Source organism: Carcharodon carcharias, chromosome 9, assembly GCF_017639515.1.
Source record: "Carcharodon carcharias isolate sCarCar2 chromosome 9, sCarCar2.pri, whole genome shotgun sequence".
NCBI classification, from domain to species: Eukaryota; Metazoa; Chordata; class Chondrichthyes; order Lamniformes; family Lamnidae; genus Carcharodon; species Carcharodon carcharias.
The window spans coordinates 157,506,661-157,520,901 of record NC_054475.1 but is presented as its reverse complement, the minus strand read 5'-3'; the positions used below and the strand labels follow the sequence as shown (position 1 = coordinate 157,520,901).

At 42.2% G+C, this 14,241-nt stretch overlaps 1 protein-coding gene across 1 annotated transcript in view; it reads right to left on the bottom strand.

Moving 5' to 3' along the window:
* The window catches only part of npas2 (neuronal PAS domain protein 2), a 78,011-nt gene extending 64,250 nt beyond the window's left edge, over positions 1-13,761 (bottom strand). The window contains exons 1-4 of the mRNA XM_041196195.1: positions 13,730-13,761; positions 11,204-11,352; positions 9,581-9,672; positions 3,437-3,526 (exon numbers count right to left, since the gene is read on the bottom strand). Of these exons, the coding sequence (XP_041052129.1) occupies positions 3,437-3,526; positions 9,581-9,672; positions 11,204-11,352; positions 13,730-13,761 (363 nt within the window). The remainder of the gene's footprint in view (positions 1-3,436; positions 3,527-9,580; positions 9,673-11,203; positions 11,353-13,729) is intronic.
* Between the last annotated feature and the right edge of the window lie 480 nt (positions 13,762-14,241).

The following is a 14,241-nucleotide window of genomic DNA, read 5'->3' as shown; positions in this document are numbered from 1 at the left end:
TAACCATGGAACCATGTGATTTCAATGAAGTTTTAATAACGAAACGAGTTAATTGCTAAACTGATGTAGTTAATGCTGCAATGTTTAATTTCTTTGATGAGGAGTGGATTGGGGTTTGTGGTTAAGAATGGAACTGAAGATTAGAAGATGATCAACTCAGATTTACAACACCATACCATCTCTGCTCTGCAACCGGTCAGAGTTGAATAAAGAAAGCTCTCCAGGACTTCGCACTTGACTACTTATAGAGATCAAGGAGAATTTCACAGGGAGAGAGTTTTCCAGCACCTCACGCAGGCAGGATCTATGGATCCCGGCGATGTGATTGGAGGCTTCAATGGCTCACCGGCCCCGCCAGGGGGATGTCTAGGAAATTCCGACCCAAGAGTTCCTGATGGCAGAATTGGGCAAATCCCTTGAGAAGATACAGACTACAAGAGATGAATTATTTTACTCTAGCTCCACACTTCCTTATTTAAACTTTGGTTCTAAGTTACAAGAAATGCAGATATACCTGGCCGAATTGCATAGAAAATACAGCATAGAAACAGGCCTTTCGGCCCAACTAGTCCATGGAGGTGTTTATGCTCCACATGAGCCTCCTCCCACCTTATTTCATCTAATCCTTACCATCATAACCTTCTAGATGCTTCAAGGTAATTCATTTAATGAATGTAAGTGAACATCGAGAATCTAAATATTAATTCCCTGGTTTTCACTACTTTTGCAATCTGACTTTAGCCCATATATGAATGTAGATTCTTTGCATGCTATCTCTTATCTGTTTTCAGGACACATATCCTTCGTTGTCAGATTTAACAATCCACACCCTAGCAAATGTATTAAGTTTTAAGTCATTGTTCAGGTCATCATACTTTTATTGGGACCACTCAAGTAAACCATGTACTGGTCTGAGGAGCAGTGATTCTGATAAAGTCCACTATCTGTCTCATTATTCTTTTATTGACTTGTGAATGAATACAATTGCTGGCCAGCATGCAGAATGCTTCTGGCTCATTTCATTAAGCTACCTCCTTCTTCAGAGTCTGGGGATTTCCCTCTTATCAACTGTCACTCTATGTTACTAAAGAGCTGTGAGTATTCTATTCACAATCTGACCGACATCTTATGTCGGCTCTCTGTTTTCTTGAAGACAGACTGGGTGCTAGGATGCTGTTTGACAAGTGGCAGGGACCCTTCAGTGTCCGGCTTGAATATCTTCTCACTGTCTGAGAGCCTGTACAGTCAGTGTAATGAACTTTAGCTTAGTCAACTGTAGAGCTAGGATGTGTGCTCATCCACCATCTGTATCTCCAGCAGAAGGCTGCTAAATTTTTATTCTGTACCTTTCCCCCACCTCCGCACCCGCCCACCTACCCACCCACTCACATATTATGCATTTGGAGAGACGGAAGTCAATTTGAACACTTTGGTGCTGTCTCATGCCCCATTTATTACTGACAATTTTGCTTTTTAATCTCAATGTACAGCTGAATGATAGGCAAGTGATATCACTAACTCCGTCTAATTGGTCAGAATTTTAGGTACGTTAGTAAATTATCCATTTCTCATCAATGTATAGTGAAAGACCCTTTCACTGATTTTTTTTAATTCATCCATGGGATGCAACTGTCCTTGGCTGGGCCAGCATTTATTGCCCATCCCTAGATGCCCTTGAGAAGGTGATGGTCAGCTGCCTTCTTGAACCGCTGCAATCCCTGTGGTGTGAGTACACCCATTGGGGAGGGAATTCCAGGAACTAGATCCAGCAACAGTGAAAGAATGGTGATATAGTTGTAAGTCAGGATACTGTGTGGCTTGAAGGGGAACTTGCAGGTGGTCGTGTTCCCATGCATCTGCTGCTTTTGTCCTTCTAGGTGGTAGAGTGCATGGTTTTGGAAGGTGCTGTAGAAGGAGTTAATATAGTGCACCTTATAGATGGTACACAGTGTTGTCATTGTGCGTTGGGGGTGGAGGGAGTGAATGTTTACAGACCTCAATCTCCCATTCATTCTGAGTTGCACCTTGTGTTAGGATGTGTAGTGATAAGAAATGTTAGCTTGATCTCCTGTACTTACAAGCTGCAAATTAGGTAGCTACATCTGAAATGAGATGACACTAAGGTTTGAACCAGTGTGTATATAACAGTGATTTGCCACACTATTTAAGATCATTTGGCTAAGGTCATATATTTACAACTTGATGGCCAGGATTTCCTGGTTGGCGAGCGGGGGTGGGGGTTGGGGGGGTGGTGGGGTGGGGGGGGGGTGTGTGTGTGTGTGTGTGTGCAGGGCCTGCTCACCGATGTGTAAAATGACGTGGGATGATGTTGGGTGGAACTCCTGATATCACCCCGTGTCATTTCAATTTTCAGGTCGGTGGGGGCTCAGCCGAATCAGCTGTGCGCCCGCCGACCTATTGAGGCCATTAACAACGTAATTAATGTAATTAGTGGACCTGCCCCTCCAACCTTAATGTTAGCGGGCAAGCTGGGAACCCTGGCGGGCATTAGAAAAAGCATCAAACCTCATCCACGGGTGAGATGAGGTTTCATGTAGGTTAATAAAATTTTAATAAAAGTGAAAGTGAAAGTGGTGGACATGTCCCAACTCATGTGACAGTGTCACATGAGGGGACATGTCAGGGAACTTTTTTTTTCTCTGTTTTTACCATTTTTTAACGTGGAGCCAATCTCCCTGAGGCAGCGCTTAGTCTCAGGAAGATGAATGCACTCTTTCGTGCGCATGCGCAAAAGAGTGCACTCTCGGCTGAGGGAATCCCCCCCCAGCCTGCACAGGGAGCATGTAAAATGGCAGCGCGCCCCGATCAGGCCTGCTCCTAAAGATCCCCCCGACGGGGGAAAATTCTGCCCGATTAATTTTTTATAAAGCTTACCATAACTTAGCAGAAGAGATATGGAAGGTATTCATATATTTCAGTCCTGCACTAAAAATGGTGCACTAATATTAAATTAGTTGCTGATAAAATAGGTGATATTCTATCAGTAGAATTTCAAGGCACTTTATGATCTTTACTCAGGTCTGAAGCAGTTCCAGATATACCAGTAAGTGTAGAGGGACAACCAAAAATACACATGTATTTTTCAAAGCTGAGAAAGATAGTAAGAACTCAAGACAGAAATGTTCAATGGAACAATTGAGAGGCCACAGGTCAAAATTACAAAACCTTTGAGTGAGGTGCTTAGACTTGCACAATAGAAAATTCTCACTGTGGGAATAACTTTCAGCTTGACTATAGCCATTTCTATCCATGCTTACGGAATAAAGCAACATAATGTCACATTTACAGTAGAAATCAGAGGATCGAAATCAGTCTGCTTTCCCATTTGTCTCAAATGACACTGTAGGTTCTCGTTTATTCACAATTGGAAGTGCAAAAGGAAAAAGGCTCATCAAACAACCCAGCAAATACTTACTGGTAAATGCCCAAGCAATGAAGAAACACTGTCGGAGATATAAATTATGTTTCCGTCCTCACTAAGTGCTATGAGAAACCCATCTAAAGCCTAAAAGGAAATGGAAAAAAAAAACACACATAGGCATCAATATTTTGCTTAAATGAAATACATTTCTATCTGCTTTTGAACAAAGAACCCTTAGCGAGTGAGGCAGTCGTAACAACACTGAGCTACAGACATCAAAATTTGAATGGATGGAAGTTACAACAAAAAGAAATAGCCAGTTACACTTTGGTTTCTGCACTGATGTGATAACTCATATTTGGCGGCCGAGTGTGTGGTATGCACAGAAGCTTATCATCATGTTTAAGTGTCGGCAAACCAAACTACTGAAAGATCTGTATATATACAGAAATTCAATTTCCCACATGGAATGCACATTCTCTCTTTCCACAGCAACAGGTCCTGCTTATTGAAGTCCAGTGAGTTTACTCACAGGTTGGCAGAGCCAAGGGTTTGGGAGCCCAAAGTGCATACAATGGTGTTGCTATAGTTGAACCAGCTAAAACCATGTAAACAGTACAAAGTATGGAACACTGCTAAGTTCCCTGTTTGTTCAGCTAGGAGTAACCTACCTGTTAGGCCGTTGGTTCACATGGTTATCAGGAGGCAGGCAGCTCAATCTCCAGTTGGAGATCTTCCCTGACAGACTCCAATAATGAACCAGGGCCTTGTCAACCACCAACAGTGCCTCAAAATACTATGGACTAAATTATCAAGAGGACCAATGTGCTGGGTGTTAGTTCTGCTCTTCATCACATCAGCAGGTATGTCATGATAGAGCTGTGCCATGTTTTAATGCGCTTGTTTTTAAATGTGGACTTATTTAAATGTGCTCATGTTTAAATACATGTGTGGAAATGCGCAGGTGATCAGGTGCACACACACAGAGTACCACTTTGCATAAGTACAGAACTGTGCATTGGCAAAAATATAACTCAATGTGACCAGTTCTCACCACAACTGAGCAGATAGTGGTGGCAGGAGCAGCTACTTAGAGTGTTAAGAAAAATATAACAGAACTGTGAATCTGGGCATATTTACTAGAAAATTAATCACACTTAACAACATCCAACTGAAGGGTTTTGTTTGAGCAATCCCAACTCATATTAACATTACTAAAATTGCTGAAATAAGAGACATGATGAAGGTTTTTGTCTTGCACTCATCAGGACACTGATTACAAATATAAGGGGAAAACAAGAATTTATACTGTATGAAAAGAGATTGTTGACTGGTTAGCAAGTGGACTCTGATTGGTAGCAGTATTGCCATGGAGAATGCACTATTCGATGATGATTAACAGTTAATTGCCAAGCATTTTTAAAAATTTCAACCAGGCAGCTTGTCGCTGATTGGTCGAGGCATTGCCCTGAGGAATGAGTCAGTGTATGGCTGTCACTTATTTTGTTTAGCTGAAACAGTTGCAATGTGTTACATGTTCTTTCTGTCTGTAAAGAACAAAGCCCTGTGTATTAATATGTGTAGCTTCCAGTACACACAAATGTGCCACTCTGTGAGCCCAACTGACAATCTTAAATTAGTTGCAGCGTAATTCTTAGCACTGAGGATTATTTAGCAAATGTTGCTCAATTGCGAAATCAGATCTAAAGTTGGACTCAGTGTTTTGAGTTTTGCAAACACGGGCTGGTTGTTTATGGTCTGTACCTTGCCCATTGAGAACAGCAGAAGGGACGTGATGTTTGAAACGATCCGCCAGTCTTTGGGACATACGGCCTACATTCCTAGGATCACACTGGCACTGAAACTCATATACCACATTACTCATTTGTGTGATTGGCAGAAAGCCTTTTTGGCCTGATGGCAGCATCCTGTTAGTGGCGAATACCATTCGTGTTGATACTGCATAGTAGCAGCGTGAAACAGCTAGCTTCACCTGTTGCTCAAATTTTTGAGATACTGTGCCCTTCCAGGCAACCTGAGGTAGACGGGGCAGTTTTCAGAAAGTGACGGCCTTAGTTCCGTTCATATACTGCGTGAAATGATCTGATCAGGGTAACCATTATCCTGCAGGATGTCCCTGATGTGCCCTATTTCAGCATCAAGCTTGAATAGTGAGCAAATGGCTCAGGCCCTATTTATAAGGTTGCATTAAGACCAATCTTATAGCGTGTGGAACTGTGTGAATCCCAATGAGTATATTGACCAGTGAAGTTAGGCTTCTGGCAGACCGTGGTAAAAAAACCATGGCAGATTTCTCAACTAGTACATCAAAGAAGGGGAGTTAATTTGACTGCTCCATTTCAAAGGTGAATTTGAGCACAAGATGGAGCCTATTAAGACATGTAAGGAAACTGCGGATTTAAATATAGCGAATATATCATCCACATATCGGAAATGTGCGAGGGGTAGAAGGTTAGATGTCATTCCATCGAAGACACATTTCTCATGGAACTCAACAAACATGTTTGCAAGACCTGGTTCTAGAGTGGATTCCATGGCAACACCATCTATTTGGACATACATGGGTCAGGGTTTTCCGGTGGTCAGGCGGGCTTGGCTGGGGTGAGCTGGATGGCCGTGGAACAGACCGCTGCCCGTGATTGGGTCCCAACCGCGATTTCACACTGGCTGGCCAATTAACGGCGAAATGCATGCTGCAGCACTCAGCGCTGCCTGGGTGGGGGCACAGAGCTGCCTCAGGAAGCTGAAGATTTTTATCAATGAAAATAAAGAATTTTAAAATAATGAAAACTTGTCCTCTCAAGTGACTTTGTCACGTGAGCAGGGACATGGAAAACAGGAATGCAAAAAGCTTTTATTTTTAAAAAATCAATGGAGGATAACTCATCCCGCCCGTGGATGAAGTTTCGCCAAAAATGTAAGGCCGCTTGGCCTTTTCGCCCACCCGCCAACTGAGTGGTTGGTTGGGCAGTGAAAGATCCCTATCAATTCGTTGATTAAGGACCGTAATAGGGCTGCTTAATTGTCTGTGGGTGCGCTGCCAACTCCTGTGCACGCCTGCCGACCGAAATATCGTGCGAGTGCACAATGACATTGGGACGCTCGCCCGACATCATCGTGTGTAATTTTACACTCGTTTGGGTCGGGTGCATGCTCGCCTGACCAGCCAAAAATTCTGCCCATCGTGTCATTAAAACTGAAATCAACTGCGCCGATTGCTCAGTTCATAAGTTCAATGAATACTGATTCACGCAATGGTGCGCGGGTCTACATTGCCATGATGTTGTGCTGCAGCACAAGTACCAATGGCTTCCTTAAGTGGAATAGGCTAGCAATCTCAAATGAGCACCTGGACACACCATTGCTATTGATATGCAAGTCCTGTATGGCCTTTGTAAATGTGAAGGAATCCTTCACCGTGTATGTGGAAACCTTGCTCAAAACTGGTTGTCTTACAGTTCCACACGCTATAAGATTGGTCTTATCGGCAACCTTGTAAATAGGGCTTGAGCCATTTGCTCAAAGCTTGATGCTGAAATAGGGCGCATCAAAGGCATCCTGCAGGATAATGGCTACCCTGATCAGGTTAGTTCGCACTGTATATTGTGCAAACTCATGAACAGGCCTAAGGACGTCATTTTTGGCCCTGAAAAGTGCCCAGTCTACCTCAGATTGTTGGAAGGGCAAGGTATCCCAAAACTTTGAGCAACAGGTGAAGCTAGCTGTTTCACGCTGCTACTATGCAGTAGCAACAGGAGTGGTATTCGCCACTAACAGGAAGCTGCCATCAAACCAAAAATCAATGCCTATCACACAAATGAGTAATGTAGTATATAAATTTCAGTGCCAGTGTGATGATAGGTATGTAGGCCGTATGTCCCAAAGACTGGTGGATCATATCAAACAGCATGTCCCAGCCGCTGTTCACAATGGGCAAGGTACAGACTGTACTCAACCAGCCCACGTTTGCAAAACGCAATGTCCAACATTAGATGTGATTCCACAATTGGACATTTGCTCTATAAACCTCAGTGTGCTAAGAATTACGCTGACAACTAATTTAAGATTGTCAGTTAGGCTCGCAGTGTGGCACATTTGCATGTACTGTAAGCTATATATATTAATACACAGGGCCCTGTTCTTTGCAGGCAGAAAGAACAGGTACACACACTGCGCCTTTTTCAGGTAACAAAATAAGTTTAGCCTTTTGCTGGCACATTCCTCAGGGCAATGCCTTGATCAATCAGGGTCAAACTGCCTGGTTTTAATTTCAAATAATTATTGGCAGTTAGTTGTCAGTCACTATCAATTAGTACATTCTCCATGATAACAGCTCTACCAATTAGAGTCAACTTGCCAACCAATCTGCACTTCTTCTCATACAGTTTAAATTGTATTGGTATTCTTGCCAAGTGTCCTGATGGGTGCAAGATGAAAAAGTTCGACATGTCTCCTTTTTCAGCAATACTTGAGTTACTAAAACTACTGTTTAAGTTATATTTATTTTGTGTGTGCCAATGGTGAAATTCTGGAGGTAGCAAGGTGCAGTTATTTTAAACTAATTGTTCGAAGGAAAACTGCATCATGTCCTCTTAGCTGTTCCAGAGTTATTCCTATTTTATGCTTCCAGCTCTAAAACTAGTTTAGTTGTAAGTTAGATGTAAGTGGTTTACATCTTGTACTTTTATGTGACCTGAACTGCCTTAGGTTTATACACAAGGGAAAATGTCCAACCTTCTGGGACTGATGCTCAACATTTAACAAATCTACACAACAACAAAACATGACTAACTGAATTCCCCATGCTTAACTTGCAGAGCCTAAACCTGAACATTCTTCTTAACTTTAATGAATGTGACTGCGTTTAGAAAGCAATTTACTGATGGAGAACATTTTGAAATGTGGTAAGAGTGTAATAAAACGTGATAAAACCTCAGTGGAAACATTCACCATAGGTTCTTTGGGCCGGGTTTTCCGGCCCCAACACTGGCGGGAATCATCATGGGTGGGACAGGAAGATTTGGAGGGCTGTTGACTTTTATTGGGTCTCCAAGTTTCCCTGTCCCACCTGTGACGATGTCCACTGGTGTCGGGGCCGGAAAATCCCGCCCATTGAGTTACAGTAACCTACTCCTTACTTATTGATGCATATCATTTAAATACCAAAGTGTAATTTTATTGTGTGTACTCTATGCAAACAGTTGAATTTATTACAAATACATTCCCAGGATGTGTGCATAGTTGCCAAGGCCGGCCTTTATTGTTCACCCCTGATTGCCCTTGTGGTTTTGGACTTTCTTCTTGAACACCTGCAGTCCATGTGGTGAAAGCACTCCCACACTGCAGGCCATATGGTGAAAGGACTCCCACACTGCAGGCCATGTGGTGAAAGGACTCCCACACTGCAGGCCATGTGGTGAAAGGACTCCCACACTGCAGGCCATATGGTGAAAGCACTCCCACACTGCAGGCCATATGGTGAAAGGACTCCCACACTGCAGGCCATATGGTGAAAGGACTCCCACACTGCAGGCCATGTGGTGAAAGTACTCCCACACTGCCATTAAAGGTGACTGACTGTTGCTTTTTACTAAGGAGGATTAATTCAGGTAAACAGGGAACCTGCTGGAAGACCATAAATTCTGCCACTTTGCTCCCTGTTCAGATCAAAGTTATGTTCCAATTGTCATGCTCGTAGTAGCACAGTGGTCACGTTACTAGGCTAGTAACCCAGGGACCTGAGCTAATAATCCAGCAACATGAGTTCAAAGCCCAATGCAGCAACATTGAATTCAATTAACTGAATAAAGTCTGGAATTCAATTGTAAGTAAAGGTGTTCATGAGGCTTTTGGGTTGTTGTAAAAACCCATCTGATTCACTTGCACTCTTTAGGAAAGAAATTTGCTGTCCTTACCCAGCAGTGTGGTTGGTTCTTAACTGCTCTCTGAAATGGCCTCAGTTGTAATCAGGAAGGCAGCTCACCACCACCTTCTCCAGGGCAATTAAGGATGGGTAATAAGTGCTGATCTTGCCAGCGACGCCCATATTCTGTGAATGAATAAAAAAACTTTCTCGGTCCACCCTTGATATCAGTGCTGCTTTCCAATCTCTGTCTCTGTGAAGTATTTGGTCTCTACCATGGAGGCTGCTAAATGTACTGAAGAGATTTTACTTACTTCCAACATCAACTGTGTGAACTCTTCATTACTAAGAAAAGAAGGCTTCCAATCCTGCCTGATTTCACAAGCTTCTGTCTGGGCTGACAGTTCTGAAAGGGAAAATATGTTTGAAACAACAGTCCATCAATTGAGCAAAACAGATCTGAGAACTGATTGCAACAGCATTTTGACAGTTAACCCGTATAATCATCCCCATTAATTATCAAACTAGACTAATCTCAAGTATTTCAGCTCACTGTGAAGGAGTCTAGCTAGAAGATATGGCTGATGACTAGTAGTCCTAGCTTATTACTGAATGGGATAAACACAGCTTTTAAGAATAAGTTAGATAGATGTTTGCAGAATATTGAAAATAAAAGGATATGAGAAATGGAACAGACACACAGGATAAGGAATATTGCTTGTGTGGAGAATAAATATGAACACAAACTGATTAGGTGAAACAGCCTGGTTCAGAATTGCCACCAATTTAGGTCAGAATATAACAAATATGAATAGTAGAATATGGCTCCTCGAGCCTGCTCTGCCATTCAATAAGATCTTCTACATCAACTCTGGAGTATTGTGTACAGCTCTGGGCGCCACACTATTAGAAGGATGTGAACACATTGGAGAGAGTGCTGAAGAGGTTTACAAGAATGGTTCCAGGGATGAGAAACTTCAGCTATGAGGATAGATTGGAGAGGTTGGGACTGTTCTCCTTGGAGAGAAGAAGGCTGAGAGGAGAGGAGATTTGATAGAGATGTTCAAAATCATGAGGGGGCTGGACAGAGTAGATAGTGAGAAGCTGTCACCGCTTGTAAAAGGATCAAGAACAGATTTAAAGTGATTTGCAAAAGAAGCATGGGTGAGGTGAGAAAAAACTTTTTCACACAAATGAGTGATTTGGGTTTGGAATGCACTGCCTGGAAGTATGATGGAGGCGGGTTCAATCGAGGCATTCAAGAGGGCATTAGATGATTATTTGAATAGAAACAATGTGCAGGGGTACGGGGAAAAAGCAGGGCAATGGCACTAGGTCTTAAAGCTCACTTGGAGAACCAATGCAGACAGATGGGCTGAATGGCCCCCTTCTGTGCTGTTAAAATTCTGTGATTCTGATTCTGTGATTCTGCAAACTCCCCCTTTCTCTCAGTCAATGCTCTGAAATCCACTGATCTCAGTCTTAAATATACTCATCAACTTGGTTTGTGGATAACAAGATTTGGTGCCCAGGTTACATTTTGGAACAAAGCAAGTTGTTGTGTTGATGTAGTTCAAGGCTATCGTGTGAGGTTCAGAAGATGCTGTCGATCTTGAGAAAGGGAAAAGATAATTACTAAGTTTTGTTATTGAATGTTTTAAGCTCTCCACAATTTCAGATAGCTGGTTCATATTAAGGTGATAGAACCTTGACCCTGTAAAAGTTGAGTTGCTAAAACCTTTTTGTTCTCCAGTCTATTGTGAAACCTCTTAAGAATTCAATAAGCGTAGGACCAGGCTAGCTCAAGGTGTCCTTGGGGTCTGACCATTGACTCTTGGATTACAATGGCTGGAAATCGAGCGAAGGATACCTCTAGTCTCAAACTATACCAAGTGCGGCTTTGCTATAAACCCTCATTGAATTATCTATGTTCTTACCTTTTTGTTTCTGTAAGAAATCAATTGTCCTCTGCAGCACAGTAGACTTGTCCATCTTGTGTGTGGAGCCCTGCAGCATGGTACTAAGTTCTTTGATGAGTACGTTGAACTGGTCCCTTCGTTTCTTCTCAGATTTGTTGCGTGAAGCCCTTTTATGAGAAGGAAATCTTGTAGGCCATTAAGTAACATTTATAAATTCCAGTTAGGACACAAGCATACAAGGTGTGTGTGATAGGTGTGCTGGATATGTGGAAATATCATCAATTACAATGCATCACAAAGTTTTTGGTAAAAAAAGTAATCTTGCAAAGAGGAAAAGGATTACATCAAGTCTGGGCATTAATTATGAAATAAAAACTGAAAATGCTGGAAACACTCAGAAGGTCAGGCGGCATCTGTGGAGAGAAACAGAGTTAATGTTTCAGGTCAATGACCTTGCACCTATGAAGAAAGAAGAAATGTAATAGGTTTTGAGCCAGCGGAAGGAGGGACAGGGTCAAAGAACAAAAGTCAAGCACTGTGATAGAGTATAGGTTAAGAGAGATAACACGACAAAAGGTGTCATGATACAAAAGCCAACGATAGTGGTAATGGATGTATAAGAAACTCAAGTTATGTCCAGATAAGGCATGAATGGCCACATAGCAACCATCTGAATGGAACATGAAGGAATAATGGAAGTAACAAGTCAGGACCAAGCCAGCAAAAAACATAAACCCATAGAACAAGATGCAGATAGAGGTTATGATCTAAAATTGTTGAACTCAATGTTGAGTCCAGAAGGTTGTAATGTGCTGAGTCAAAAGATGGGCTGATGTTCCTCGAGCTTACATTCGGTTCATTGGAACACTGTAGCAGGCCAGATAGGCAGCAAGGTCAGAGTGGGAGCAGTGTGGAGAGTTAAAGTGACAGGCAAAAGGAACTTGGGGGCATGCTTGCATTAATTGCAGTGTTTCAACACATGTCAGTTCTCAGCTGCGCCCCACATTAATGGCCTTAACATCCCTCTGTAAAATTGCTGGAAATCTTGTCTTCCACTGAACCATTTAGGTCTTTTTCTGAAATGTGCCCTTTGTTCTTTGACAAAGATCTCCAGTCACAGAAATCAACAATGGAGTATAACAATGGAGATATTAAACAAAAATGAAAATACCTGGAAAAACTCAGCAGGTCTGACAGCATTTGCAGAGAGGAACACAGTTAACGTTTTGAGTCCGTATGACTCTTCAACAGAACTAAGGAAAAATAGAAAAGAGTTGAAATATAAGCTGGTTTAACAAGGGGTGGGTGGGACAAGTAGAGCTGGATAGAGGGCCAGTGATAGGTGGAGATAGCCAAAAGATGTCATAGACAAAAGAACTAAGAGCTGTTGAAGGTCCTTTTGTCTATGACATCTTTTGGCTATCTCCACCTATCACTGGCCCTCTACCCAGCTTGTCCCACCCTCCATTAAACCAGCTTATATTTCACCTCTTTTCTATTTTTCCTTAGTTCTGTTGAAGAGTCATATGAACTCGAAACATTAACTGTGCTCCTCTCTGCAGATGCTGCCAGACCTGCTGAATTTTTCCAGGTATTTTTATTTTTGTTTTGGATTTCCAGCATCCGCAGTTTTTTGCTTTTATTATAATGGAGATATTAACTTCATCTCCCCAACAAGATTCAGGCTGGGCAGTTAAAATGCCCTGGGCAATTTACCTGGCGATTTCTCACATGGTTCTGATTTTAACTTGCCCTTCTGAGCAGGTGGCAAAGGCACCTGGACCTTTCGTTAAATCTGGCAATGAAGGCCCAATGATATCATCGGGTCTTGACTGAAAATTTCTGTCAGGCCTGAGTGGACAAGCCGCTATGCCTTTCCTGCTAGGTTAACGTCGGCCAGTAGGCATTCAGCGTGTGAAGAGATTCCAAAAGGTAAGCTTTTATCTTCAGTTTTCCTTGCCAGAGGAGCCAGACTTTTCCCTCAGGCCCCATAAGGAAGGTTTAGGCTTAGTTTTTGAAATGTGGATTAACTTATCTGGACGATCCCTTGCTGCCAGATCAAAACATAAGGAGGCACATTCTGCATAATACTCTAGTCTCGATTTAGTGGGGGTTTGCATAAAGTTTTGTTCCTGATTGAAACAATTGCCTTTTGGTCGCAAACAGTTGGTTGTATCCTTGATTAGGTTTTCTACCAATAACAGGTAATAAGCCAATATATTTTTCACAAGGAATCCTCACAAAGTATCCAAGATCTGAACATTTGCAGATCTGACGGATTTTTGGAACCTTGCATCCTTATAGAAATTTCCTCATCAAAAAAATAATTAACAAACTCAGCAGACACTGAGGATCAAACCTATGATATTCTAGACAACATGACTCAGTTGCACACTTCCTTTGTCCAATATGACCTAATTGGTATGTGCAAATTACAACTTAAACTCTACAGATGACTTTTAATGGTCTATGTTGATGGTGTAGCATTTACAAAAGTAGCCAAATGGGCATTGGCTAGTCAAATAACATTTTCAAGCCTCTCACCTCTTTGCCCTGTCTTTCTCATTGTCATCCATCAGCTCACCTCCACAGCCGTTGTCCCTGTAAAACGTGAACAGAAACAAAACTAAATAAGACCTGACAGTCAACAAACTGAGCATAGTATTCAGCACCTGACTGACCTGATCATTGGTGTTTTTAACTCATCCATAGGATGTAGGCATCACTGGTAAGGCCAGCATCACCCTTTGAGAGCAGTTAAGAGTCAATCACAATGCTGTGGGTTTGGAGTCACATGTAGGCCAGATGGTTGCTATTACTGAAACTTGCTTACAATTCCAGATATTTATTTTTTAAATTAATTGAATCTGAATTCCACCAGCTGCCATGTTGGGATTTGAACTCATATCCCCAGAGTATTAGACTGATTAGGTTAGTCATCCAGTGATACTACCATTATACCACCATCCCCTCACCCATAATGACCTACAGTGGCACCCATGGCTTGGTAGCAAGGATTTAAATTGGAACTTTCAATGAGGGGAAAAAGAACATGA